Source organism: Cotesia glomerata, linkage group LG3 (genome assembly GCF_020080835.1).
Source record: "Cotesia glomerata isolate CgM1 linkage group LG3, MPM_Cglom_v2.3, whole genome shotgun sequence".
NCBI classification, from domain to species: Eukaryota; Metazoa; Arthropoda; class Insecta; order Hymenoptera; family Braconidae; genus Cotesia; species Cotesia glomerata.
The window spans coordinates 30106249-30133261 of NC_058160.1; the positions used below are offsets into that span (position 1 = coordinate 30106249).

General features: G+C 30.4%; 1 protein-coding gene across 4 annotated transcripts in view; it reads right to left on the bottom strand.

Annotated features, from left to right (window-relative positions):
• Positions 1–27013, bottom strand: part of LOC123260574 (growth factor receptor-bound protein 10-like) — a 221527-nt gene that overhangs the window by 20046 nt on the left and 174468 nt on the right. For all 4 annotated transcript variants that reach the window (XM_044721739.1, XM_044721742.1, XM_044721740.1 and 1 more), the window contains 2 exons: positions 17911–18141; positions 14554–14643 (listed from right to left, as the gene is read on the bottom strand). In XM_044721739.1, coding sequence (XP_044577674.1) covers positions 14554–14643; positions 17911–18141 — 321 coding nt within the window. The remainder of the gene's footprint in view (positions 1–14553; positions 14644–17910; positions 18142–27013) is intronic.

The following is a 27013-nucleotide window of genomic DNA, read 5'->3' on the forward strand; positions in this document are numbered from 1 at the left end:
GAAATATATAAATATATCAAATATATGAAAAATTGATGTGGCTACTCAAATGAAAGGTCTTGATGAGTGTAACATCGAGATGAGCTTATATTTTTCAAAATGTCAATATTTCACGAGATACATTGTCATTTCTTAATTATTGACATTTTTTAAGATATAAACTCACTTCGGTGTTAGTCTCATTGAGATCTTTTATTCAAGTACCCACATGGCATTTTTTATATATTTTATAAATATGGTATTTGTGAAATTTATAAATATATAAAATATATGAAAAATTGATGTGGGTATTCAAATGAAAGGTCTTGATGAGTGTAACATCAGAGTTAGCTTATATCTTTAAAAATGTCAATAGTTCACAAGATACAAGGTCATTTCTTAATTATATATCATAAAAACCCATTTTATCACATAAATACACTGTTCAAAAAATTTTGCTTATTCTCTTAATAATATAGATAATAATTTTAGAATTTTGTGGTTTTATTATTATTTTTAATTATTATTAAATATTAAATATTCTAGTAGCCGTGTGACGAGAATAAAAGAGCTAGATCGAAAGCACAGTGTTAATTCACGATATCAATTGCATCACACTCGATTTGCCTTTGGATTTACGAGAGACGGATCTCCGTAAAAAAGTGTCAGGAGCCTAGTAAAGGTAGTAGTGGGTCGCCGGGTTGCTGGGGTAGTTATTTTTCCCGAGGATTTACAGCCAAAGGTTACGGAGAGTAAAAGCATGAGCAAATTCAGATAGAAACCAGAGCTTTATACTCGAACCCGTGCTCGGATGAAAGGAAGGGCAAGTTTATAAATCCCGGCTTCCTAGGTCTAGGTCTCCATCTACATCTCATCTATTTTATATTTTATATTTTATATTTCTCGGCTCTAGTATTTTTTTCTAATCTCACCCAGTTTTTTAAAATTATTTTTATTTATCTATTAATTTTTATTATTTACAGCTTAATATAAAGTAGCTAAGTAACAACTCAGACTTTAATCATATGGGTTTTCTAGCGCCGGTCATAAATATCTCCGTTGTAAGCCGCGATTGGACCGGCTCCAACTTCGTTTAACCCTCGTTTAGCAGATTTTGCTACACACACATACTCGTTAATTTATGTATGTATATTTATTGAGATCTTTATTTTGGGTAATTTTGAACTTTAATGTTTTTGTCTCCTAGATCTTCTCTAAATCTTTTAAAATATTTTCTTTTTCTTTTTAATTTGTCCAGAATTTAATAAAATTTATATTATTTATAAATTTTAATTTTTATTTATTTTACAAAAATTACCGTTTAAATTTTATTAAAATTAAATTATTAAAAATTTATTTAGTTCAAATTTACTTTCAATTATTAATTTTTTATTTGAAGCTTTAAAATAAAAATTTTATGTAAAAAAATCTAAAATAAAATAATAAGCAATAAAATTTCTAAATAAAAACTTGGAATAAATATCAGATAAAAATTAGCAATTAAGATAAGGCAGCAAAGTAAGTTAGTTAATTATATGATAGTAATACAAGTACAAAGCAGTTATTTAGCGAATCGATGAGGTTACAGAGGATCCTGCGCAGTTTTGGGTGCAAAGCCCCTTTGTGTGCCGAGTTACTGTTCGGTAGCCGAGTTAAATTTCTATATACATGTACATCTACCCGACTGTTCAGGATCCGAATGGAATGAATAAAAAATTATAAAACCAGGAACGAACTAAACTGAAAAACAGAGATGTTTCTAAAGAAAAAGATAAATAAAAGAGGAACGGTTCGATAGTCAGTCGAATGGGTTCGAGCCCCATTTTTTCAGCGGTCTTCTCTTTTCTCCGATCGGGAGGAGAGGCCCGATGCATACCGAATGCAAAATGAAATTCTCATTCACTCGATATCCTTTCGGGTACTACCGGTTGAGACCGTTTGTCACCAAGATTCCTCGATATTTATATGTATATGGTGGCATTCTTCCAGAGATAATAAACTTTTCTCGTATATTCGTAGCTCCAATCTGTCCGATTGTGTCGGAAAATTTTAAGAAATATTGCTCTGGATAAATTATTTGTTTTTATATATATTATTTTGCCTTCCCTGTCGCACAATCCTATTATTTATTCAGGATTTAAGTTGATAGTCGATATTTAATGTTTACCATTTATTCCCGCTTTTGTATTAATCCCGCGAATTTATTCATCCTCGGAGAGTTGACGTGAATAAATTATTTAATTTCAATATTTATATGTATAAAATAGTAAAGAAGAAGAAGGATGAAAAAGTTCCGAGAGAAAAAAATATTATCCTATTTTTATTAAAATATATTCACTTTTATTTTATACATCCTGAAATCCTGTCGATAAACCCTACCAGCGTAGTTTGACATTTGAAGTAAAATTATGTATAAGTTTTTATATAAAATATAAAATATATGTAATAAAAATTCAAAGGAAAAAAATAGTAGGTACGCTTTATGAATAAATTGAGAAAAAATTGTTAAATATTTAGTTTACTATTATTTACTATCCGGGGAATAATTAAATTTAAATCGAAAATTCCGGGATATCAATCACCAAGACAAGGATGGATAGCGTAAATCCTTTAGCGAGACACGTGGAAAATAAAATAAAATTCAGGTATGGAAATTCTTAGAATTATTAAACTGTCTAGCGGATTGTCAGCGGCGGATCATGTGATACTGAACCAGACGTTTCACTGAATTTTCTATTTTCTATTTTCCCGTATCCGTAGATGGATAAATAAATACATATCCGCGATATATAAATATATATAAGTACCGGGTATCGTTTGAAAAAAATTTCTCAGGTATCAAGCAGGCGGCATTGTACTGCGGAGTGTAAGGGCTCTGAAAGCTACTCACAAAGAGCCAGAGCCCGAGCTGGAGCAAAAGAGCTGACATGAATGGAGTTGTCTGACAGGATCTGGAATTTTTCCACTTGAATAATATTGTGCTCCTCGATGCGTCTGACTTAACTCGCTCTAAAGACATTTTCCATCGTGTGATGTAATCGCTCAGCAGAACAGTTTTGCCATTACTTTACGTTAATCATTTCTCTTCATTTTTCGATTATTATTTTCTTCACTTAGCTTGACCTCTATTTTATTTTTATTCTCAATTTTTAATTTTATTTTTAAATTAATTTTATTTCAAGTTAAAATATAATTTTGTTATTTAATCTGAAGATTTTTTAAACATTTACTTTAAACTAAAAATTAAATTTAACTTCAATAATTTCAATAGTACAATTTTTTTTAAATATATTTTTGCGTTAAAAATTTAATTTTTAATAATTAAATTTCTAAAAAAATTATTAAATAAATTTTTCAAATTTAAAAACTAAAAATATCAATCCCCACTACCGAGCGTCTTTTCATTAGCCTTACGTGTTAGATTAATAATAAAACAAACTAAAAAAAAAAAGATGATTAAACAAGCTCGGTATTATGTAATTGGCATTACAAGTGATTAGATAATAATTACACGTTGAGCAGGAAGTACGCGCCTATAGGAGGACCATAATCGGGTCCATCGTGTAGTGAGCCGTGTGTGGAAGTTAACGTAACACGTGCGTACATTGATATGTGGATTGGATATTCCCGAGGGTATATAGGCGTTTAGCATGTACTATATATTATATACAATATATAATACATAGTATATAACTCGTCATATATATTCATGTATCATGCGGCCACATATATATAGGCAACATATATAATCTCTGTACGAGATTGCCTAGGTAATTCGAGACGAATGATTAATGCACGTGTGGGTGAGGCTAACTCTGTAATATACAGTATGACGTTTCGACCTCAGTCTTCGTGAGGAGTACACACATATGTGTATGAATAAATGAGTGAGCAGGGGGGGAGGGGGGCATCATGTGAAAACTCGCTTAAACAAACGCACACCTTTTTGCTTCCACCAGAGCGACAGAGAAAGAATTTATTCGGTGTATTAGTGGGGATATTGTTCAATGTCAAGGTTGCAAATGTTTGCGCAAGCGCGACTTGCCATTTAATACCGACATCTACGTGTTGTGTGGGTGTTTTCGTGTATGTAAATTAATATATATGGACAATATATACATATAGGGTGCAGTAAGTTAGTGTCAAATAGAGAAGGTGAACCATCCATGGGGAAATGTTGATATATACTGGAAGGGTGCGCGTTCATATCGATTAGATGTTCGTTCAATCTCCTTTATATATATATATATATATATATATATATATATATATATATATATATATATATATATATATATATATATATATATATATATAGGGTAGTTTTTTACGATATATCGCAGACACAAACGTGCTAGAGACGAGATGAAACACGTCCCGTGGGTATATATCAAGGTATATATGTATATATATGAATATACTCCAGTGAACATTATGAATTTATAATGATTTCAAATTGTTGATGAAATTATTATGATACATTGGTATTATTATATTTTTTGTTGAATAATTATATTCTTGTAGGTTTTTTAAATCGTAGATGTCAGTAATAATGTATGTGTACTTGCACACACTGATACACGGAAAGAAAATTGAAGGAGTTTTTACTATTTTACTATTGTAATTTTTACTAAATAAAATAGTAACGGTGGACTATACTTCTCATTTAGTAATTTTTACGATCTACTATTGTAAATTTTATCCAACAAATAAGACTAGCAAGAGTCTTAAAAAGTCGAATACTATAGAGCAAATTATACAATATGTGTTTGTGAACTTTACAATTCAACTATTGTAAAAATTCACAGTTGGTTTTTTTAAAAGAAATATTAGGGAGGGAGAGAGATAGAAGGTTGGACTAATTGGTACCTGTACAGTAATCGAAAAAAGAAACCGACATTTTCGTGCTATCTGGGAATCGAACCCAGAACTCTGTGTTGGCAGCCAGAGACTCCCTCTACGTTATCCGAGGTAAACTAAGACCCGTATCCTTTAACATTTACATAAACTCGGAATCTAGCGCTGTGCACGGCCATCACTCATATTAATTGAGAAACATTCCAATTCAACTATTGTAAAATTTGCTATAGTTCTATTGAAAAGATACAGAGGCAGCACTGGAAATTTTCATCTCTTACTTTTTACAATAGTAATATCGTATTTTATCATGAATAAATAGTATTTTTTCTTCTAAAATATTTGACAATTAATAGTAATAAAAGTATAGTCCAGCTTTACAATAGTTGTATCGTAAATTTTCCCAGAAATTTTTTCCCGTGTAGAAGGATTTATTTGTACCAAAAAATATTTGTTAATAGTTAACAAATCATTTATTAGAGACCACTTTTTAGTATTAAAAAGATTTGTTTGTATTTAATAAATCTGATATTCATTTATTAAATTTATATTAATAAATCTTTTTAAATATTAAGAAATATTTATTAAGGACTAAAAAGTGATCTTTAATAAATGATTTGTTAAATATTAACAAATATTTTTAACTATAAACAAATCATTCTATCAGTGCAGAAAAAAAAATTACTTAAAATAAGTAAATAATTTTGAAGAACTTAATTTTCTTGATTTGAGTAGAAAAATTCATAAACTAAGAAATTTTTCTTGGTTCAAGTAAATTTTACTTGATTAAAGAATTTTTAGTCTTGATTCGAGACAATGAAACTTTTCAAAATTATTTTCTTGGTTCAAGAATTTTTTTTTTGATTCAATTTAATTTTTTTTTTCTGTGTGGTATAGCGCGAGACACTACCGGGTCTTTGATTTTGATATTTGATAAATTATAAATTTTTACCGAGTACATCTGACAATTTTTATAAAATTTTTACGAAATGATAAAAATAAAAAAAAAAGGAAGGAAGTCTGCAGATTTGAGTATCTTCAATTCAAAAGGGTACATATAAATTAATATTCTAGTGTTGAGAATAAACTGAACCCTCGACATTAAAACATGGACCAAGACGGACAAATATGCTTGCATTGTAACAGTAAAGTCTGCTGTAAAAACATAGTCTATTTTAAATACTGTCATGTCTTGGATTGGTTTGTAGAGCTCTTTTATATCCGCGGATACATAGATAGTTAACGGGGCCCGAAGTTAAGGTTTGCAGTATGGAGTTTTAGTGCCGGTCGTAAACTTCTCAGTTGCAACTTTTTATTGACGTAAAAGCCATAAACTAAATAAAGTCGGATGAAGAGGAGAAAAATAGAATGATGGAGATGCATAAGAAGAGTGAACGAAGAGAAAGTCGAGACAACCACAAATTACCATCGATTTAGAGGTACTAAAAGTAAGAGCAAGCCTGGTTATTTTGAATTTTGCTTCTTAATCACTCTTACCTTTTTTACACTGATTATCCAATCAAATAAATCTGGAGTGGACTTTGATTTTAGCGCGAGATTTACTTTCAAAAAGTATTTTCACTAAAAAATTGATTGTTCCATTATTTACGCATGCAATTTAACGTTTTACGAGTGAGTAAATAAAAACATGTAAATATATATTTTTTATCAAACGCACCGAGGTATTACTGGGTACTTGAATATAAATTTTTTTTTTTATTGGAGCGTTCGTTTTCGGGATTTTTATTTCTTCGTAATGTAAATTAATAAAATACCGCAGGGCAGATCAAAGACACGCGAAAAATTCAGTTTTTATGTCATCGAATATGTACTCGATATTTTTTGAAAATAAATTCTACTGTTGTACAGATGAATTTTATCGTTCGAAATAAAAATTTAACATTGGTAGAATTTTAGAGTACAAAGTTAAGTAAATTAAATGGAGTAATTGCTGTGAAATTTGAAAGTGAAATAGATGGAAGATTTTGATGGGACAAGTTGAATGTCTATGCAGAGTTTTATTAAATAACATTTATAAATAGTTTGTAAACGGGAAAAGTTTATTTTCATTAAATTTGTTGGTAGGAAAGAGAATATAAGAGAAAAAGGAGAAATGAGAAACTCGACACTTGAGTAATTTACAAAAGTTGATGGCTCGTATTGCGATAGTTATAATTAAACAAAACTACCTAGCTTTGTTTTACTTCGCGTTTAATTTCGCCGGCGATTGTTCGCCCGTTTTTGGCGATAATGTCGCTGAAATTTCGTTAGAGAAAAGCGCGATCGGCGAGTCCCTTTCCCTACGGAATCACTATTGCTATTACTGCAGGGAATATTTATAAAAGCTCCGGGAAAAAGCGCAAGGGAACTTATAAAGAGGTTATATTATTGAATTTCCCAGTCTGTAAAACATAACTTTAAACTCGTAACTCGCAAACGAGTCCATTCTTTTGTTACAAAAACTTCATGCTCGCTCAGTTTTACTTACAGAGTACTTTTATCTTAATTTATGTCTTTTGTTGTATTATTTCAATTTCATTTATTATTATTACCATTAGTAATTTATTCAAGTTTTGATGTTTAACTTTAAATTCAAAATTATGGATCAAATATTGAAGAAACGAAAAAATCATTTCATTTTTTTATAGACAATTTTATTATCTACAAAAAAGGTCCTTATCAATTTTCTATCTTTATTCTTTTCTCCAAAATTTGAATTTAAACTCCAAATTTAAAATTATAAAATTCATCCATAGGTTTCAAAAGTTTAAACTGCTGCTGCTTGTAGCTAAAATAATGAAGATACAACAAAATTATTTGAAAGCATTCTTGTAGTAAATATTCTACAAAAAAAGTCCCTATCAATTTTACCGTAATTCTAATCTCTGAGCCAGAATCTCAAAAAAAAAAGTCTTAAATTTTCAAAGTAAAGCCATTTTAGAGTCTCGAAGATTTCTCGAGAGGATAATCGAGATAATCGAAGACGAAAAGTCTAATTTCCTCATCTCAAGAGTCCAAGTCCGATCACGTTCGGTGTTACGATCGACTCCCGTCACTTGACAGTCTCATTTCTCCCCAAAGAGCCATTATATCATCAATATCACATATATATGTGACCCTCTAACGCTTAATGCAGCCATAAACTTCGTATACCCCCTAGCAATCGTACTATTTCACTCAAAAACAATTAATTAACCCAAAATGCTCAATCTCTAGATCATATGATCCCTTAAATAAAAATTCATTTCACGTAGTGGTATTTGTTTGTGATTTTGTTAAGCAGTGTCTTATAAATCTCCACTATGTGTGTATTACATGCGCCGAGGTTGGAGAAAACCAGGAAGGAAAGAGGAAAAAAGCTAACGAGACAACCAGAATAAGGAAGCAGGAAAATTTTTTCCAGTTTACAGTCTGGAGTGTACGGCAGTATGAGTGAAAAGAAAAGAAAATAAAATAAAAGCAAGGGGTATGTACAGAGACTACACTCTACTCGTATCCCAGCGGGGTCGTAAAGTTAAATTAAAAATTTCCATGCGCGACGCCAACGTGATGCCAGCCAACCGACGTGGCTGTTGAGAATAGTGAAAAGATAAAGATAAAGAGACCAAGAGAGATAATAAATAAAAGTGGTGAGTCTAGACAGGGACAGAAATAGATAAAGGATTGGATGTAAAGGGGATTTCTGGGCTCGCTGTTGGTGTAGCTGGTGCGCGACCTAAATGGTTGGTACCTATACAGCGCACTGCACCGAGTCCTCTCCGATTCCGACGCTCCAAAGGAGATTAGGTTGATTTAGGTTGGGATCCTTTCGATAATAAGAGCTAGCTGATGCTACCGGGGGAATATATATGTGTATATGTCTATGTATATTGAACATACTGTAGTTGGTGGAGCAGAATGTAGAGCAAGGATGGGAGGAGGTTCAAGAACGGCGGCCCAATTACGGCACCTCCGAGTTCCACAGCGCCGAGAGTCACCCGTTCTGTTTCCCGGGTCCCGAGTTCGACCGGAAAATTATTAGGGGCTGGTGGCGAGGGGAATCTCGGATCGGGAGCGGAGCGAGGCATCTAGCCAAGAGGAAATGAGACAAGACCACACCGGCGACAGGTCGATAGTTTCTATCAAGCTAATATCTGCTTTGCTTGTCCCACAATAACTTGTGTGCAATTGATAATAATCTCGACTAGACCACCGACTGAACTCGCTACGGACTTTGGGTCTTCCTATTATCTGTTATATGTAATAGCTATTCTCTAATGCAATTTCCAAACCAAATAAATACTACTCACACTGTTGGTTAATCAAAAATCGACCCACGATTTATTTGCTCCAGCGATGTGTCATTTAATTTTATTTGACGGTGAAAGAAATTTTTGCTAAATTAATGATTAATAAAAAAAAAAAGGTTTGGCATTTTTGAAAATCATTCCTACCGCGACCTAGAATTCAAAATTACGAGTAAAATGACTAGTCACACTCTATGTCAATTAATAGTTTTTAATTAAAAGTATCGCGTTAATATTTTATTAATCAATTAATCAAAAATCGACCTACGACCGATTGCATCGAGCGATACGTCATTTTACTCGGAATAAAATGAAGATTCTATAAAACTAATAATAAATTGAAACAAAAATTAATCTGACCTAGAAAGTAACTGTAATGATAAAAGTACCCTCAATACCTGATAAATAAAAATAGCAGTGAGCTACATAATATTAAATAATTTAATAGCTTTCTCCATGATATTACAATCCAAAAACATGCTCCGGTCGTGTTATGCCCGCAATATTTTTTATTGCTACAATTTAAAAACTATTTTATGAGCTATTGTTGTATTGCTATTATTTTATTAACAATCCGCGTGTCGTGAGCATTACTTTAAGAGCCTTTTGTGGGATCTACAAGTTTTATTGTGCTGAAGAAGTTAAACTTACACGCTCTAAAAAATAATTACTTTACCCACCAGAGAAATTCATTTTAAAGATAACACATTTTTTCCCGACTTTTTATAATACAATATTCCACGGAAACATTTATTTTTTCGACAACCCTCTTTCTCATTAAATCTCTATTTAAAGTCATTATAATGATATTCAGCAAATCCGTTTTACGACTAAATATTAACCTTTGGTCCAAAGAAATATTAACTTTTAAATAAAAAATAGCAACAATAATAATGATAAACCGTGGTGGTAGAAATAAGAGAAGAGAAGCGCACGAATTGCTGGATGGAAAACGTAAAAAGGATTTATTGGGTAAATAAGTAGACCGGGTACTACACGGAAAAGGAAAACCCAACTAAATATTTGTGTGAACCAGGAACACTCGGTGAGGCGTGTTCTCCACTGGTCTACCTTTTATATATATATACATACACTTATTTTCCGTCCTTGTCGTTCTCCAATCTACGGTCATACTATCCCATGTCCCCAGGAGACAGAGTAGATCCATATACATACATATATATATATATATATACACATATATAGCAAAGTAAAGGGAGAGAAGCGCAGCTAGAGACCGGTCGATAGTTCGCGCGTAGCAACAGCCGGCTGGGCTTTTTATTCGACTTTTAAAACCGCTCACTGCGCCACTGTACCGCGTTCTTTTTCATCCCTTCACCCGTGTCCACCTCTATCACCTTTTTCTCTACTTAAATTTCCTCTTAGTCCGCTTTTTTCTCGTCCCTGGTCATTTCCACGATTTTACAAACTCCAAATGTCCGCATTTTTATTTTTACACTGAATAATTATTTCTCGTTCATTAAAAAATTTATTTACAAAACTAATCAGGGTAATTTAAGAGCATTTGCTCTCTGATAGTATATATTATATATACATATATACATATATAAGGACTGGTCACTCTGAGGGCACAACCGAGCGGTACCGCGCCCTTGTCAGTCGCTCGATGGTACGTGAAAAATCGACAAAAGGAATGTCCGAGGGAATGACCCATCGTAGGCGATAAAAAATAAAATGAAAGAAGAAACCGTAGATAGAGATAAAGATAGAAGAGGATGAGGGCGAGGGTTGTAAAAGGAAAATAAAATAAAGGCGAGTCGTGAGAGTGAGAGAGAAAATGAGGCGAATTGATATCGATAGGTCAGTCAATGGCAAGCCTTCCTCTGGTATTTTTTTTTTTTTTTTTTTTTTTTATATTCAGTTTACTTCTTTTTCAGTCTCTTCTTTCATGTTCCCAGATACAGCCTGAAAGCGGACAACTCTCTGATTGGAATCAATTTCAAAGCGACTAATGTTAACATGTGACAACGTGTGCTATTATGTTCATCACATAATGGGGTGATTTATATCGCACGTGTAGTTGATCCAGCTAATAGTTTATTTAACTGAGTTACCTTTGTTCCTCGGATTAACCTGATTATCGACGACTAACCGAGGTAATTAACCCACCTAATTGCCAATAATCAGGTACCAGGTAATCAGGAGACGCCCTTTACTTATTATTTATGTTTTTTAATTCTCTACTCTACTCCTCAGCTAGGTGTGTCGTTTATTCCTGACAATCACATGTCAAACTTTGTAGACTCTTTAGTTTAAGGAAGTCCTTTCGCTCCAGTTGAGTCAAAACAATTGTAGTAGTCAATATACGATAAATTAAAATAAAAAACCCATAAAAATTCCTAAAATTAAATAATAAATAGTATATGAGGCATTAATCGTTGAAATTTTGAAAATAAAAAAAAATAGTTAAATACAAAAATTAATTTGACTCTTTCAAATCAGCTGCTAGTAACCTGTCCGTGATTTGGCAACGCTGTACTTCGGTTGTTTACATTTTCATTTGCACAATATAACCTTAACCACGTTTAAGTTTTTGCAGTCAGTGGCTGCGTTCGGGTTTACTAAGTTCTAAGCAGGACTGACTTTATCTACCAAAAAATTAATTTTAGACACACTTAAATAAATATACCTTGCATTGTTTTGTTATAGATTTAAAAAAAAAATAATATAGTTACTTTAACTTGTTGTTACAAGATATACTAAGATCTGCAAGAACTTAGCAAACGTTGCCAAATGTTTTGACTCCATTTTATTGTAGGTTACTTGAGAATTTTTTGTGATTTTTAAATATTAATTTCTCAATAAATATCTCGGTAACTGATATATTTTATTGCAAAAAAAGAAACCTGAATATTTCGAAAATCTAATTTTTAGTTTTTTTTTACTTCATCTAATCCATGACTGATAGTATAATTTGAGAAATACTGCAAACGTGTGACTTTCTCGTAAGACTCTGAACAAATACTAACATTTAAAAACTTTATTTTTTCAAAAATTTGTCCGGTAAAGTATAATTTAAACCTCACTATTAGATAAATAAGGACCTTAACTATTAGAAAAAAATTAAATTTACTCATAATCTAATATTTTTTATTTTACATTGGCGGCGAAAGGACCTCCTTAAACTATCCTTTAATCGTATAGTTAATAGTAGGGTGTATCAAATTTTTTTTACTAAAAATTTATATAATAAGTAAAAGAAAAATTGCAAAGTTGGTATGTTTGATTTCAACCTTTAATAACTTTTGAAAAAGTAAGTTTATCAAAAAATCATAAGAAACCTTTTTGGTACACTGATAAAAGGATTTCTTAGTATTTAAGATGATTTATTTGTATTAAAAAAATCATTTTTTAGTAATTAAAGAATAGTTTTTAGTATTTAATAAATATTATAAGTATTAATAAATATTTCTTAAATACTAAGAAATATTTTTTAAATACTAAGAAATGATGTTTAACAAATCGACGTTCTAATTAGCAAATTGTCTAACTCCATTTTAGAAAATCTTCCATTTGTATGAAAAAACAATTGATTCAAAATTTAATATCACTTTAAAAAAGCATTTAATATAATTAATATCTAATAGAGGTATAATATTTTGGATTGGATCATTCAAATAATTTATAATTGGACTATTGCTGTATCAAAATGTTAAAAAATCACCCTTTAAAAAATAAGGAGTTAGACCAATTGCTAATCAGACCGTCGAAATAATTTCTTAAATACAAAAAAATCTTAAATGCTAAGAAATCCTTCTATCAGTATAGATCATTTAAATTCCTACAAAAAAATATACAACATTTTCCGATCAGTTGTTGTAAGCAAGATATAAAATGCCAAAGTTCAAAAAGATTTTTTCACATGTTTATTTAAATAACAAGTGTTCAAATTTTGACAAAAAAATTTTTTTTATACTTTTGATATACCCTACTGTGTAGTATTAATCTTTTACCTCATCATGATCATCATCCAGAGCGCGTACTTTCCGGTACCGGCAGTATAGTCTATACTCTATAGTCTAGAGTATTTATACCGCCATCAGTCTCTGGAGTGGATCGTTACTACAGGGGAAATACAAGGTCTAGCAGCTCTAAAAGCATCACCAGGAACGGTCGTCAAATTTTAACGGCAGCAGGAGAGAGCTACTGTTAAATGCAGATGAGCTGATATGCCGTCGTGTTGTACTACTACTTAAACTCAGCTGTGTATTAGTTTTTGTGTGTTATGTTGGTGTGCAAGAGCAGGAGCAGTATCTTACCAGGGCGACAACGGATAAGGATAAAGGATAAGTGAAAAGAAGTACAAGCTAAGGGAGGGGAAGTGAAGAGGAGTCTGAAGTACAAGAGTAAGAGCAGTAGTTGTAAGATGAGTACTTTGGATGAGACAAGAGGAAGTGATCGTAAAATGGGAGAGATGCCTGACTGGTTGGGAATACTCAGGCTTCCTTCTTACTCCTTATTCCTCATTCCTTCAGCTCTGTTCCCTCTAACAACGAGATTTACTCCAAGGTCAAGGAGAATATAAATCCTGTCACTTCTTCACACTTGGGTTTAATTTTTTTTAGCTTTTTTTTTATTGTCAAACGACAGGAGAGGGATTGATAAAAAAACGTTGTCTGCTAGCTAGTCAACGGATATCTTTAAGTTCGCGGGCTGAGTAACGAGGAAGGATGTCCCGAGAGAGCACTTCTACCGTAATCGGTAACTCGATTCCTGACAGCTCGAGGTCACACTTGGACAGATTGTTAGACACTGACAACCACAGCTTTTAATTAAATGCTTTATCATTATCGTGATTATCGAATTTCAAAGAAATTTACTGACTAAAGCTTTTAAATTACCAATTGGATAAATATTATTGATTATTTGCGATGGTAAGTCTTTATTAAAAGGTGTGAAATACTTTTGATTACATAAAAGAATAATAAAAAATAATTTTTTTTTATTTGTAACTGTAAATTGTGCACTTTGAAATGTAAATATAAAAAGTGATTATCGCTCGGGAGATTTGTTACTTTACTTATCGATTGTACAAGCCGCGATAAATATTATTTTTCAAGTGCATACAGACTGTGTGTGTGATGTGTAAATGTGTAATCACGGGTATGGCCGCTGTTAATCATCCAAGTGTGAATTCGACGCGGTTGGCCAACTGACATGTAAACTGTCCAAGAAATAATATTAGCTTGACCCGTGTATACATTTTCTACATTATAAGTATAAGCCAGTTTACTTTAGACGGCTAAACTATTAAACTTCAGGGTATAAATCTTTTGTCAAATATTTTACACCGGTACAAATTAACGCGCAAACGTGATCATTATTTTTTATGTTTAATTAGTTAGGTAATTTTGCGGATTTAATTTTTTTTAAGGTGTAATTTAAAGAGTTTTAGATAAAAAACACTTACGATTTGGCCGTTGTTGTAAGTTCGACCGGAACTCGCTGGATCATTTTTATTCTTGAACGCTCGGTAATTGTCCTTCAGCTGTTTTCCATACTGAAACAAAAAAATAATAAAATTTATTTTTTTTTTAATAATAAATTTTTTTTATTGACAATCAAGTAAAAATTTTAATGAATAATATTTAAATTAAAAAATAAAACTTAATGAATTTAATCTAAAACTAGCAACCTTGCAGTCACTATGTGACTGCCGTGATTTGTAAATTATAAATAAAATTTTGCTTTATTAAATAATGACTTTTGTTAAATTGCATTGTACTTTCTTAAATATTGACGTTTTTAAAGATATAAGCTCATCCCGATGTTACACTCATCAAGAGCTTTTATTTGAGTACCCACATGCATTTTTGATATATTTTTCATGTATACATATATATACTATATATTTTAAAGATATAAGCTCATCCCGATGTTACACTCATCAAGAGCTTTCATTTGAGTACCCACATGCATTTTTATATATTTTTCATATATACATATATATATATATATATATATATATATATATATATATATGCTATATATATAAATATATAATATATATATATATGAAAAATTGATGTGGGTACTCAAATGAAAGGTCTCGATGGGTATAACATCGGGATGAGCTTATATCTTTAAAAATGTCAATAGTTCACAAGATACAATGTCATTTCTTAATTATTGACATTTTTTAAGATATAAACTCATTTCGATGTTACACTCATCGAGACCTTTCATTTGAATACCCACATGGCATTTTTTATATATTTCATATATATGGTATTTGTGAAATATATAAATATATAAAATATATGAAAAATTGATGTGGGTACTCAAATGAAAGGTCTTGATGAGTGTAACATTGGGATGAGCTTATATCTTTAAAAATGTCAATAGTTCACAAGATACAAGGTCATTTCTTAGTTATATATCTAGAGATAGAGAAATTTCGAATGCAGCCTAAATACTTATCATCAAAAATTGACTATTGGTAAGAATGATATGAAACCTTAAAAAGGCACAACTCCAGGTCAAGACCTTTTTAATGATACTTAATTTAACCATAAAAACCGATTTTATCATATAAATACACTGGCCACAAAATTTTTCTTATTCTCTTAATAATCTAGATTATTTAATTAAACCTTAAAAAAAAAACCCGATTTTTATTTTTAATTATTTAAAAATAAAAATGGAATATTTGAAATTTAATTACCGGCACAGAGTATTATACCGTGAGTATTATTTTTGGTAAATATAGGCATGAACGAGTAGTTGATTTGAGAATTATTAATTACATTGTTCATCGAGTATATTATACAGTGTAGTGTATATCAAAGTAGTATGCAATTAATCGAGAAACGGTTTACTACCGGGGCTTTGTTGCTAGGTGAATAGTTTCCTGATTACATAATACTGCCAAAGAGAATTTATCTCGAACAAAATTATTATTTTTATTATTCCGAGGGCAATTAATAAACTAAATAAATAATTTAAGTTGATATAAATATAAATAAAGTTTTAATTTTTAATTAAAGGAAAAACAGGGTATTTGCAGACTGTAAGAAGTGCTTGTTAAGTAAGAGATTTTTTCCTCGGCAAAGAGAGGTGATTTGTCGATAGCTCGAGGGCACAATAAGAGTCTCGTCGCGACGCTAAATTTTCACGAGACTAATGCATTATTCTGTAATAAAACAAGTGCTCTATTACGGTAATAAAAAAATCCATAGTCTTGTTTTATTTATTTCTTTTAAACTCTATTTATTTTAGTTTCGTCTGATATCGGTCTACAAAAAACCTGTTTCATTTTCTTTTATTTAATTCTGAGAATTTGAAGTTGTAAAAAAATTTTTCTACTTTTTAAATTTCTTCTTTAACTTCAGAGGCAATAATAATAATAATAATAATAATAATAATAATAACAACAGCAATTAAAGATAATAGCCATAAATAAGGCACTGGTGAAGTTTAAGTTGGCGTGTCTGAAGGAAAGAAAACGAAGTTGAAGTTAAAAAGTGGAGTTTGAAAAGATAAATACAACCTTCTGGGCAATGGGTATAACTTCTTGATCCCTGACAGGAAAAAAAGGTCATAATGTGAAGACCAAAAAAGAAGCAAGCCAGAGATGTTGAAGCTAATCCGTGTGTTGAAGCGTACAGCACGGACTTTAATATAGAAGAGTGGAGTTTAAATAAAAGTTAACTGAGAAGAGTTACGTTAGCCGTCAGTCAGTCAAAGGCCGAGCTAGACCTTGCTCTCGAGGTCCTCTTCTTCAGCAAAACCGCCGTATAAGTCGGCGAAGAATAAGAGTACCCAAGAATACCGCGTTAGCTCGAGAATCCGGATTTTTATTTAACATTTTTTGTTAATTTCTTGATACTCTGGTTTTTTGTCTGAGTTTTAGTTTTTAGCGAATCTTGTGAGCTGGTCTCGGGCCTCCAGTTCCTCCTTTGGTGGAAGACGAGTCGATCACAAGAGAAGAAAGCCCACTAGAGACCTTGCGTCAGGTCTTGAGAGTGGTCTGAGCCGGTACTTAGCCACCGGAGAAGAAAAGAATAGAAGGAACTACCCCTAAAGAGTTGGATAATAGGGCGCTCCTAGCATTCTACCGTTATAGAGATTCAACACCACCACAACAGTCTGTTACTCTCACCCTCGCCCTTACGTAATACTGAGCCTCGTTACTTTACTTTTAACCTCCACCTTTGTTAGACTTTATGTTGCCGTACGGCTACTAACTACCTCTCTCTTCAGCGACACCTTTAAACATTTACTGGCTGATCTTTAGTGCAAATTACAGCTGAATGTTTTTTTTTATAAAAAAATATTAATTGGTATTTTCATTTTAAGCCTCACATGGTTTAATATGCCTATATTTAATTTTTGGTCAAAGTTAGTTCTAAAAAATTCCGACAGGTGGCGCATGGTCGCTTTATCCTCTCACTATAAGAGAGTTAAAACTTGGGATATTAACTTCTTAACCAATTATAATAAATATAATGCATATTGGATTATTTTTTAAGACCAAAAAAATTTAAAAATAATATACGAAGTCGACAAAATTATTTTTATATTTTTAAAATTTTTAAAAATGATTTTTGAAATAAAAATAATGTGTAAAAAATTCAAATTTTTAAATAAATAATTGATAATTTACTTTTTTATTTTTATATTTAGTATAATATGACCTATAAAACCAGATTAAGTAATATCAGGTCTGATATTAAAATTAACGGTATCAAAAAATATTTTCGCGAGTTGAATAATTCACCAAAAGCAAGAACTAGTTTAATGATGAATAAATATCGTCTATAATTACCTTGGCAAGTCTCATGGCTTGGTGCCAGCAGGTGTGAGACTTTTCCGTGTTGAAACCAATGACTTTGAGTCCGGAGACTCCGGGTTCGGTGTCTTCGGCGTCAGCGTTGCTGGATGGCCGCAGACAGGCGCCCCACTGAAAGGGCGCGTTAAAAAGCTTCTTTGTGTTCGGAATCTTGTATATTTGGTAATCCGACAAGTGGGCGAAGAGGATTCTATGGTTGTCTGCGCTCTGTAACAAAAATACAAAAAAAAATGATAAGTAATTTATAAATTGTAAAAGTAAAGTTTGATTTTTTTGAGAACTGGCTCTTTAAATATTTTAGCAGTTGCATAATAGAGGAAATAAAAGCTCGATGAATAAATGCGCTGTATGTTTTTATATAATATTTAAGAGGAGCTTCGGAGCGATAGTTAAGACTCGGAATGTGTACTCAGCCAATATTGTAATTTAGCAAGTGTGACAACGATAGTGCACTTGTGTATTCATCGGAGCACTCTCCTTGTAAAATCCTGTTGCCAGAAGCCGGAGTTCTGTGTTGGTAATATAACTACGCTTCGAGCTAGGCGTTCCTCAGGTACAGCCCATAATGCATCAATGTAAATATTTGAAGATTAGCTTAGCTTGTACATACATTTATTATATATATGTGTGTGCATTCGTGATGTCGCCGTCATTTTTCTTCGCTATTACTTTATACTAGACGAACAGTTGTGTAATAAAAAAAAATTAAGACTTTAAATAATAAATTTAAATTTTTTTAAGAAAAAAAAAAATAAGACAAATTTTTATTTTATTTTCAAACTCTGAAAAAATTAAAATAGAATTTTGTAAATTTTTAATGAAAAAAAAAAAAAGTTCAAAATTATTCTCTGTTTTTTATAAATTAAATTTTTTTGTATTAAAATTATTATTTGACCAAATACGAGCATGTAAAAAAATAGTTGAAACCGTTAATTTGTACGGATAATACCGACGATTAGATAAGAATTGTCATTAGTAAAAAACGTCATTGTTGTAAAATAAATAAAAAATACAAAGCAATTGGTGTAGGTCAGAACCTTGTAAGCGTTATTTGTTTGTTTATAGTATCGCTTACTCGCCGAAGACTGTAAGTAATGTAGTATAGAGTGGAAATGGATTTGATGCCTTAAAAAGAAATAAAAGATCGAATGTGGCAATGTATTTGCGTTATTTATTTAATCCTAAGATAGAGGACTGGGAGGTTGAGGCTTGAATCGAATAAGTTAGAGTCGGGTTGACTAAAAATAACAGAAGACAGAATAAAAAAGTTAAAAGCCGATGGTTTAGGCCTCGAATAAAGTTGATCGACGAACAAGTCTGCTCCTTACAGGACTAACCGGTTTCTGAATATAATTCCAGAAGCCTAATTATCCGTCCATGATTAAACGATGAGTCAACGTGTTCGAAAAGAGTAAAGGCATAAAAAACGAGGGTCAGTTAATAAATTCACGTTGTTTCTGCCAGCTAAATTTGTTACAGTCACCAGTAAGCGGAAGGACGCTTTATCTCTTCTCTTCTCTAGATAATTCACTCTCTGTATTATAGCACACATACTCCTGCACGTTATTATTTTTATTATATTTATTATTATGATTAATTTCACCTAAACAATAAAAAGTTATCTCCGCTGATGACAACCCATTTTTTTTTTTTTTTTTTTTTAACAAATATAAATTTTAAATACGTAAATATATACATAATCCGTAAATATATTTATAGACGGGATTTTGGCACACGTTTTATTCTCTCCATCATCACCCTGTAATTTAATGTTTATAAAACTCTCCGATAAGAACACATAAATTACTGGCCTCGTATTAAATTTTATCCCGAATGACCGGGCGTTATTGTCCATAAAACACTCGTTTCTAAAATAAGAACCTCGTTTAAATTAAAATAATAAAACAATACTTGAAAAAAAAAAAAAAATAAAATTATTTGTTTTTTTAATATTATTATTAAAATCAGTAAAAAAAAAAAAAAAAACAAACAAACCAACAGAATAATTAATGTTAAGCCGGTGAATATTGTAAATCTGAAGAAAGTTCAGCCGGTCTGATTATATCTCTTGATCGTCAAGATCAACTGCAGGCAACGAGCCAAAAAGAAGATGACTTGTCTTTTGGTGGAACTAATGATACTCATCTCAGCGGAGGTTTTTTTAAAACTCCCTCGGAAGAAGAATGAGCGAAATGAAAAAATAAAAAATAAATCTAAATAAGAGAGAAACAAAAGAGAAAAGAATAGAGCAGACAGGAATGAAAGTGAATGATTGATATGCTTCTCTTTAAACAGCTTAAATGACTGCGAGTAATGGGAGCAATTTAAAATGACACACAATTTAATTCACCCTGACCATGACTCACGTGACCGGAAATTCGTACTAGAAACATTCGGATTGCGTTTTAGCTTGGACCTCACTTCACTTCTCTTCCTCGGTGTCTACGATGATGAATTAACTTCGGAATATTGTAATGTCCTGGAGATAATCTAAGAGAGCATTGATTATATATTTGATGGATGTAGGCCATCGCCATCATCATCATCATCATCTCACCCGGCTGATAGCCCTGATAGCGCTACTCATATTATTAATCTAATAACGGTATACTGTGCCGGAAGTTACAACAATGGAAATTGATGATCAAAATATTAATGATTCGGGGTTAAGTTCCATTAAGGGGGAAATTTCTTTGGAAATTTAGAAAAATCAATCATTTTTTTTTTATGTAAGAGGAAAATATTAAATATTTAGGGAATTATCTCGCATGCTCGCATGCGTGGAAGATTTAATTTATTATCGTACTGAAATTTTATTAAAAGTAAATTAAAAAAAAAAAACTGTTCTACGGAATTTATTATCAGATTTTTTTTTTATTTTGTATTTTTTGTTGCTGCAATTTTGTTAAGAAAGATTGCACTATGTGATTGCCGTTACATAAATAAAATTTTGCTTTATTAAATAATGACTTTTGTTAAATTGCACTGTAATTTCTTAAATATTGACATTTTTTAAGATATAAACTCATCCCGATGTTACACTCATCAAGAGCTTTCATTTGAGTACCCACATCAATTTTTCATATATTTATATATATTATATATATGTATATATGAAATATATATCAAAAATGCATATATGATGCAAATATTGATGTTTTTAAAAATATAAGCTCATTCCTTTATTCTACTCATTAAGAGCTTTCATTTGAGTACCCACATACATTTTTTATATATATTTCATATATACATATATATAATATATATAAATATATGAAAAATTGAAGTGGGTACTCAAATGAAAGCTCTTGATGAGTGTAATGTCGGAGTGAGCTTATATCTTTAAAAATGTCAATAGTTCACAAGATACAAGGTCAATTCTTAATTATGTATCTAAAGATAGAGTATTTTCGAATGCAGCCTAAATACTTATCATAATAATAAATTGACTATCGGTGAGAATAATGTGAAACCTTGAAAAAGCACAAACCTTTGTAGTGACTCTAAAATAAAAATGACGACAAATAAATAACTTTGAGCCGTCTGAACAGATCTTCCCTGAATAATTATAGTGGTAATAATGTTCCGGAGTTTAATTAGCAAATAGCCGCAATTTCATGTTCATTGGGTTTAATGGTCTGAATGGTTTCTGGTTTCTGGTTGGGTTTCTTTTAAATGTAAGTAAAGCTAACTCTGGCTAGGTTGGTACGATAAAGTTTGCGGGATGAGAACCAAAAAAAGATAAATAGAAGTAGCAGCAGAGGAGCATTACTGAGCGTCGGGTACTTAAAGTTCAAGCACGATACACATTACTGGGTTTATTGTTTCTCGCTTACTATTTACGAAACAAAAACAATGCTTTCGGGTTGAGAAGTTGGTAAGTGGTTTAAAATTGCATCGATAAAACTAAATGTGCCTAAGCTTTTCCCTTTTACCTCATTTCATTTTTATTCTTTCGATTTTCAGTTTCATTTTCATTCAAATTAGACCCAATAATATATCTTAATTACACTAAAAACTTTTTTAATTACACCGGGTGATTTATTTTTTAATATTCCCCGTTGATTGATCGCGAAACAACGTGTCTTGTGCAAGCATCGGCTCTCCGCGAAAAATCAATGCGCGATGATTGACGTTTAAAATAACTTGAACTTTTTTTCATTGTTTTATTTTTTAATAATATTTTTCATAACTGTAATCGATCATACTTTGTGTGTTCTATTCAAAATTTCGAGTCCCATCAGTGATTTATGGTCTTTTTTTTTTTTTTTTTTTTTTACGGAAATTCGTTCGAAATTAAATATTTTTATCATATAAAACTTTTTTTTTCTTTTTTAATTTAATCTACAGTTCATTTTACCCTTTCATAATGAATAATGATGAAATAAAAAGCGTATATGTATGCCTTTCAGCAAGTTTTATCAGTAAGTCTTCTCTTCTTGCGCTGAGTATACAAAACCTGTCGGACTTTATCTTATACAGAACAATGTTCTTAACTTAATGTTGATACTGGCAAACTGCGTCGTTTGTCTTTACTGATAAGCTTACTTGGTAATAAAAAATTTATATTGTTGTCTAGGTCGGGATTTTATAAAATATTGCCAATATTTAATAGCTAAATATGAGCGTTGATACAGCCGATAAAATAAATCAAATAAAGAAATAGCATTTGCAAAGGAAAAAGGAAATTATGATTATCTTATTGCCTTTCATCGGTCTGTTCTCGTTATTAAGAACAAAACAGATTAAAAATTTAAATAAAAATTACGAGTTTGTCGTAAAAATTAATCACCCCAATAAAAATTGTCTCCGTTATTATTATTTTTTAAATATTGTCATTTTAAAATAAAAACACCTTACCTCTGAATTTTATTTCGGAAAAATGAAAATTCAAAAACTAGACACAAACTTTTTGAAACCTATCACTGATCCAAGATATATAACTTTCGCGTTTTACGGTCCAAATAACTCCTGGTTAAACTTTCTCGGAAAAAAGTAACGACCTACTTTAAAAAGATTAATCTCATCTCAGAAAATAACTTTAAATTAAATACTTTTGTTTATATCAATACTTATTTTTAATTAAGTCTATTAAAAATTAAAAACAAAGCACTTTAACATCTGAAGCTCACGAAAAAATTGAACGCAAAACACGTGTTGGCGAGTCTGCCATAAGAACTGAGTGACTCATCCAAGGAAATAAAAGTAGTGAGTTGGCTATACAGTGCACGGAGCTACGTACTTACTATTTATTCCCCTATAAACTATATCTTATTCTTATTCTTACAATATAGTAACTTTTAGTTACATTATGTTTATAAACTTTTCTTTACAAGAATTCTCCATTCATACACAATGAGAAACGGGTAAAAAAAATTTAATTCATTCTGTTCGCGCTTTCAAAGTACAGTATTAACTTTAAATTGGCTTCCCAAAAGTTAATAAAATTTGCTATCAACATCTCTATGTCGGAAAGTTACTTTTTTACAATACATCAAGACTTGATACAAGTTACATAATTTTTTCCTTTATTACTATTCTTTGGATACAGTAAAAATAATTTTTTTTTAAATTAATCTCTATGACTAATTATTTATTTTTTTTTAAATCAATAAAAATTTTTTAAATCAAATTTTGGCTTAAAAAAATAATTAATTAAAATCGAATAAATTTTGAAGCTTATTTTTGAAGAAAATTATTATAATTTAATCCTAATAAATAATTTTTTTTTGCAAAATTACGGAAAAAAGTGACGGCAAATTTTCTCTTTAAAGTAAACCGTTAAAAAAAAAAAAATAACAAGATTTATTCAGTGTCAACAATTATAGAGAAAGTAAAATAGTTAAAAGGTTTATTCGCGTGATGACTACGCATACTTTTGGGAAAGTACCGGCTCTACAGAGATTAAAAAGTTATTATATTACAGTAGTAATAACTAATGACAAAAATCAGTAATTATTTGCTTGGTGCATGTTGTGACATTATAAAAACTATAAACGTAAACATAAACCGTATGTTTGAGTAAAGTAACAATAAATATAAATAATATTTAAAAAAAAAAAAAAAAACTTTGGATAGCGTGCAGATCTTGCGAACCAGAGGTTGTGGTACAATAAATTTTAATGGATTTATTAGGTAGGTATGTTTGTGGGTACGTGCCTATCGTGATGCAGATCATGGTAGTCAGCGATTACTCATATACATTATTACATACTATAATATATACAAGATGAGAATGAATATTTTCTCAACTGTCTTAATTCTCTTTGTTATTGTTATACTGTAAAAAAAAAACCGGTGTGAGTCCATGCGGTGTACGGTGTTAAATTCAACACCGAAATCGGTGTAGCAGTAACACCGGTCGCGGTGTAAATATTTTTTTTCGGTGTTAAATCGGTGTTATAAATTTTCCGGTGTTGATAATATTTTAAGTAACACAATTTTTATAATTAAACTTTTTATGTTTAATAATTAAAGATAAATAATAAAAAAAAAGTTAATATTTAATTTAGAAAGTTTAAAATAATAAAATATAAAGTAGATAAAAGTTTTTGATTAAAATAAATACACTGTAAAAAGTTTCGATGTAAAAATGGACCCAGAGCACTTTACATGGCTGTGTAGTGTGAAATAATGATGTGAAATTCTCTCGGTGTAAATTTTCGATCCGTGTTACTTTAACACCATTATTAAAGGACAATTTTGGGACATCATATAGATATTCGGAAACTCTAAAATAGTGGATTTTAGTAATTATTTCATAACTTTTAAGTATTATTTTTAAGATTTTCGGAATACTTCTAAGATAATTTTAGAATCAATGCAATTTATTTGAAGCAATTTAGTTGAAATTTTGTCCTTAAATCTTATGTGGAACCTTTTTTGAATAATCTTAAAACATTTTTTTAACTATTGGAAAACAAATTTTGAATACATTTGAGACATTTTTCGGATATTTTTGAGACAATTTTGGAACATTTTTTGGACAGTTTTAGAGTGCTTTTACAACGAATTTAAAACATTTTTAGAACAATTTTACGACAATTTTGAACGTTTTTTTAAATGATTTTCATATAGATAATTTATTTTTGCACAGCTGTAGATTTGTCATGTTTAAAACATCCATTATATTATGAGAAACATCATGGTTACAATAAAAATAATTATTATATAGTTCCTAAACATTTAATATTGTAAATACTATTTAACTTGTTGTATAACATTCATTAAATCGATTTCTGTGTAATTTTATAAATTGAAAATTCTTAAATAAATGTTACTTGTCTCATTTTGATAAATATTGAATATTAATTGTGTTTTATGGATCATGTAATATTCATACTCCGATACGGTGTAAATTTATTCTACTGTTACACCGGTTTAACACCGGATTTTTAACACCGCAAAAGAGCACCGCTACACCGGTGTTAATGCACAGGTGTTACATAGCGGTGTTAAAATGAGTCCATTTTAACACCGCTTTTTTTACAGTGTAGATTAAACCTAATATAAATAACGATAAAGCCTTGGAATAATTAGCCAAACTGTTTTATGTTGATGTTGTATGAAGTAAAGAGTCAAATGGATAAAAATAATTAACAAAACTTATTGCGAGTATCCAATTGAATAAATTAAAAAAATAAAAAGTGAGACTTGCGCCCTCCGGGAAAATGCACTGGTATAAGTGGATGGATAAAAAATAAAATAAAATAAATTAAAATAGATTAGTAAAAAAAGTTAAATAAAGTTGGAAGCTTGGCAATATTGAAATTCCGAGCGTGTACCGTACAAAAATTACATTGCCGTACTCGGGATGAGGATTGGATGGGAAAGTGTATATCTATATACCTATACCGCCATAAAGGTTGCTCCAGGGTTCGGTATACCGGCAGATAGGTAAAATGGAAATTGGGAAGATAGCAACGAGGAAGAATGACAGCAGAATGGATTGCAATAATGATGAAATGGCTAACTCGGAATTTATTTTATTACCCGGCATTTACTTAATTGTTCTTAGCCTTATATTTTCCTTGATAATGTTCCGGTAATTAACTAGTATTGTTTATAATTTTTTATACGTCTAATTTTATTATTTCTATTAAAATTAGACATTTATTTTTATTTTAAAAATTTACTAAAGCTTTTTGCATGCACTTGGGAATAAAAATAAAAATAAAAGCTGCGATAAATCATAATTAATGTTGAATATTTGTTTCAAAAGTAACTTTATAACAAGTTTTATTTTACGGGGAAAATATGCCGGTGAAAAATAATAACTGTACAGCAATTCATGGAGATTATTACGACTGTCAGACACAGGTATCAAACAATATTCAGTAGTTTAATTAGTATTTAATTAATGTAATGGATATAAATATATGTGGGATGTGTAAAGTAAGACATAAACTTTTACGTAACTCTTTTGACACATTTGTGTTTATTGTTTGTGGGTATATTTCCAGACTATTTCGTTATTTTATGTACCTATTATATAGTTTTAGTGAGTAAGCTGGGTAATATTAACGTTTTAAAATTAATTTATAGTGAGTCACGGAGGATGACATATTAAGATGTATTATTTTTATTAAATGAACACTGAGTTCAATTTACTTTTTTTTTTTTTTTCTATACTGATAGAAGGATTTATTTATAATTAATAAGATTTAGTAACAGATACTAAATGATTTAGTAACAAACCTTTCATTATCAAATCTTTAGTAATAGGTACTAAATTATTTATTAAAGCCCATTTAGTTCCACCAAATAAATATTTAGTAGTATTGCTACTCAATAAAAATATAAGATATTATAAAGAAAAGAATCTTATTAAATTATATTTTTTTGTTTGAGACACTTATAAAATTTAAAATTAAATAAATTTTTAACATATCAATAATAGACAAATTGAAAAAAGTAAACTAAACTCCAATGAGATGAGTAAAATAATCTGAGTCAGTGAATAAGTTATGTATCACATAAACATTAGAATCAAAGCATAGCCATCTATTGACAATACTTACCAAATAAATATTTAGTACCTGCTACTAAATATTATTTGGTGGAAATAAATATTTATTTC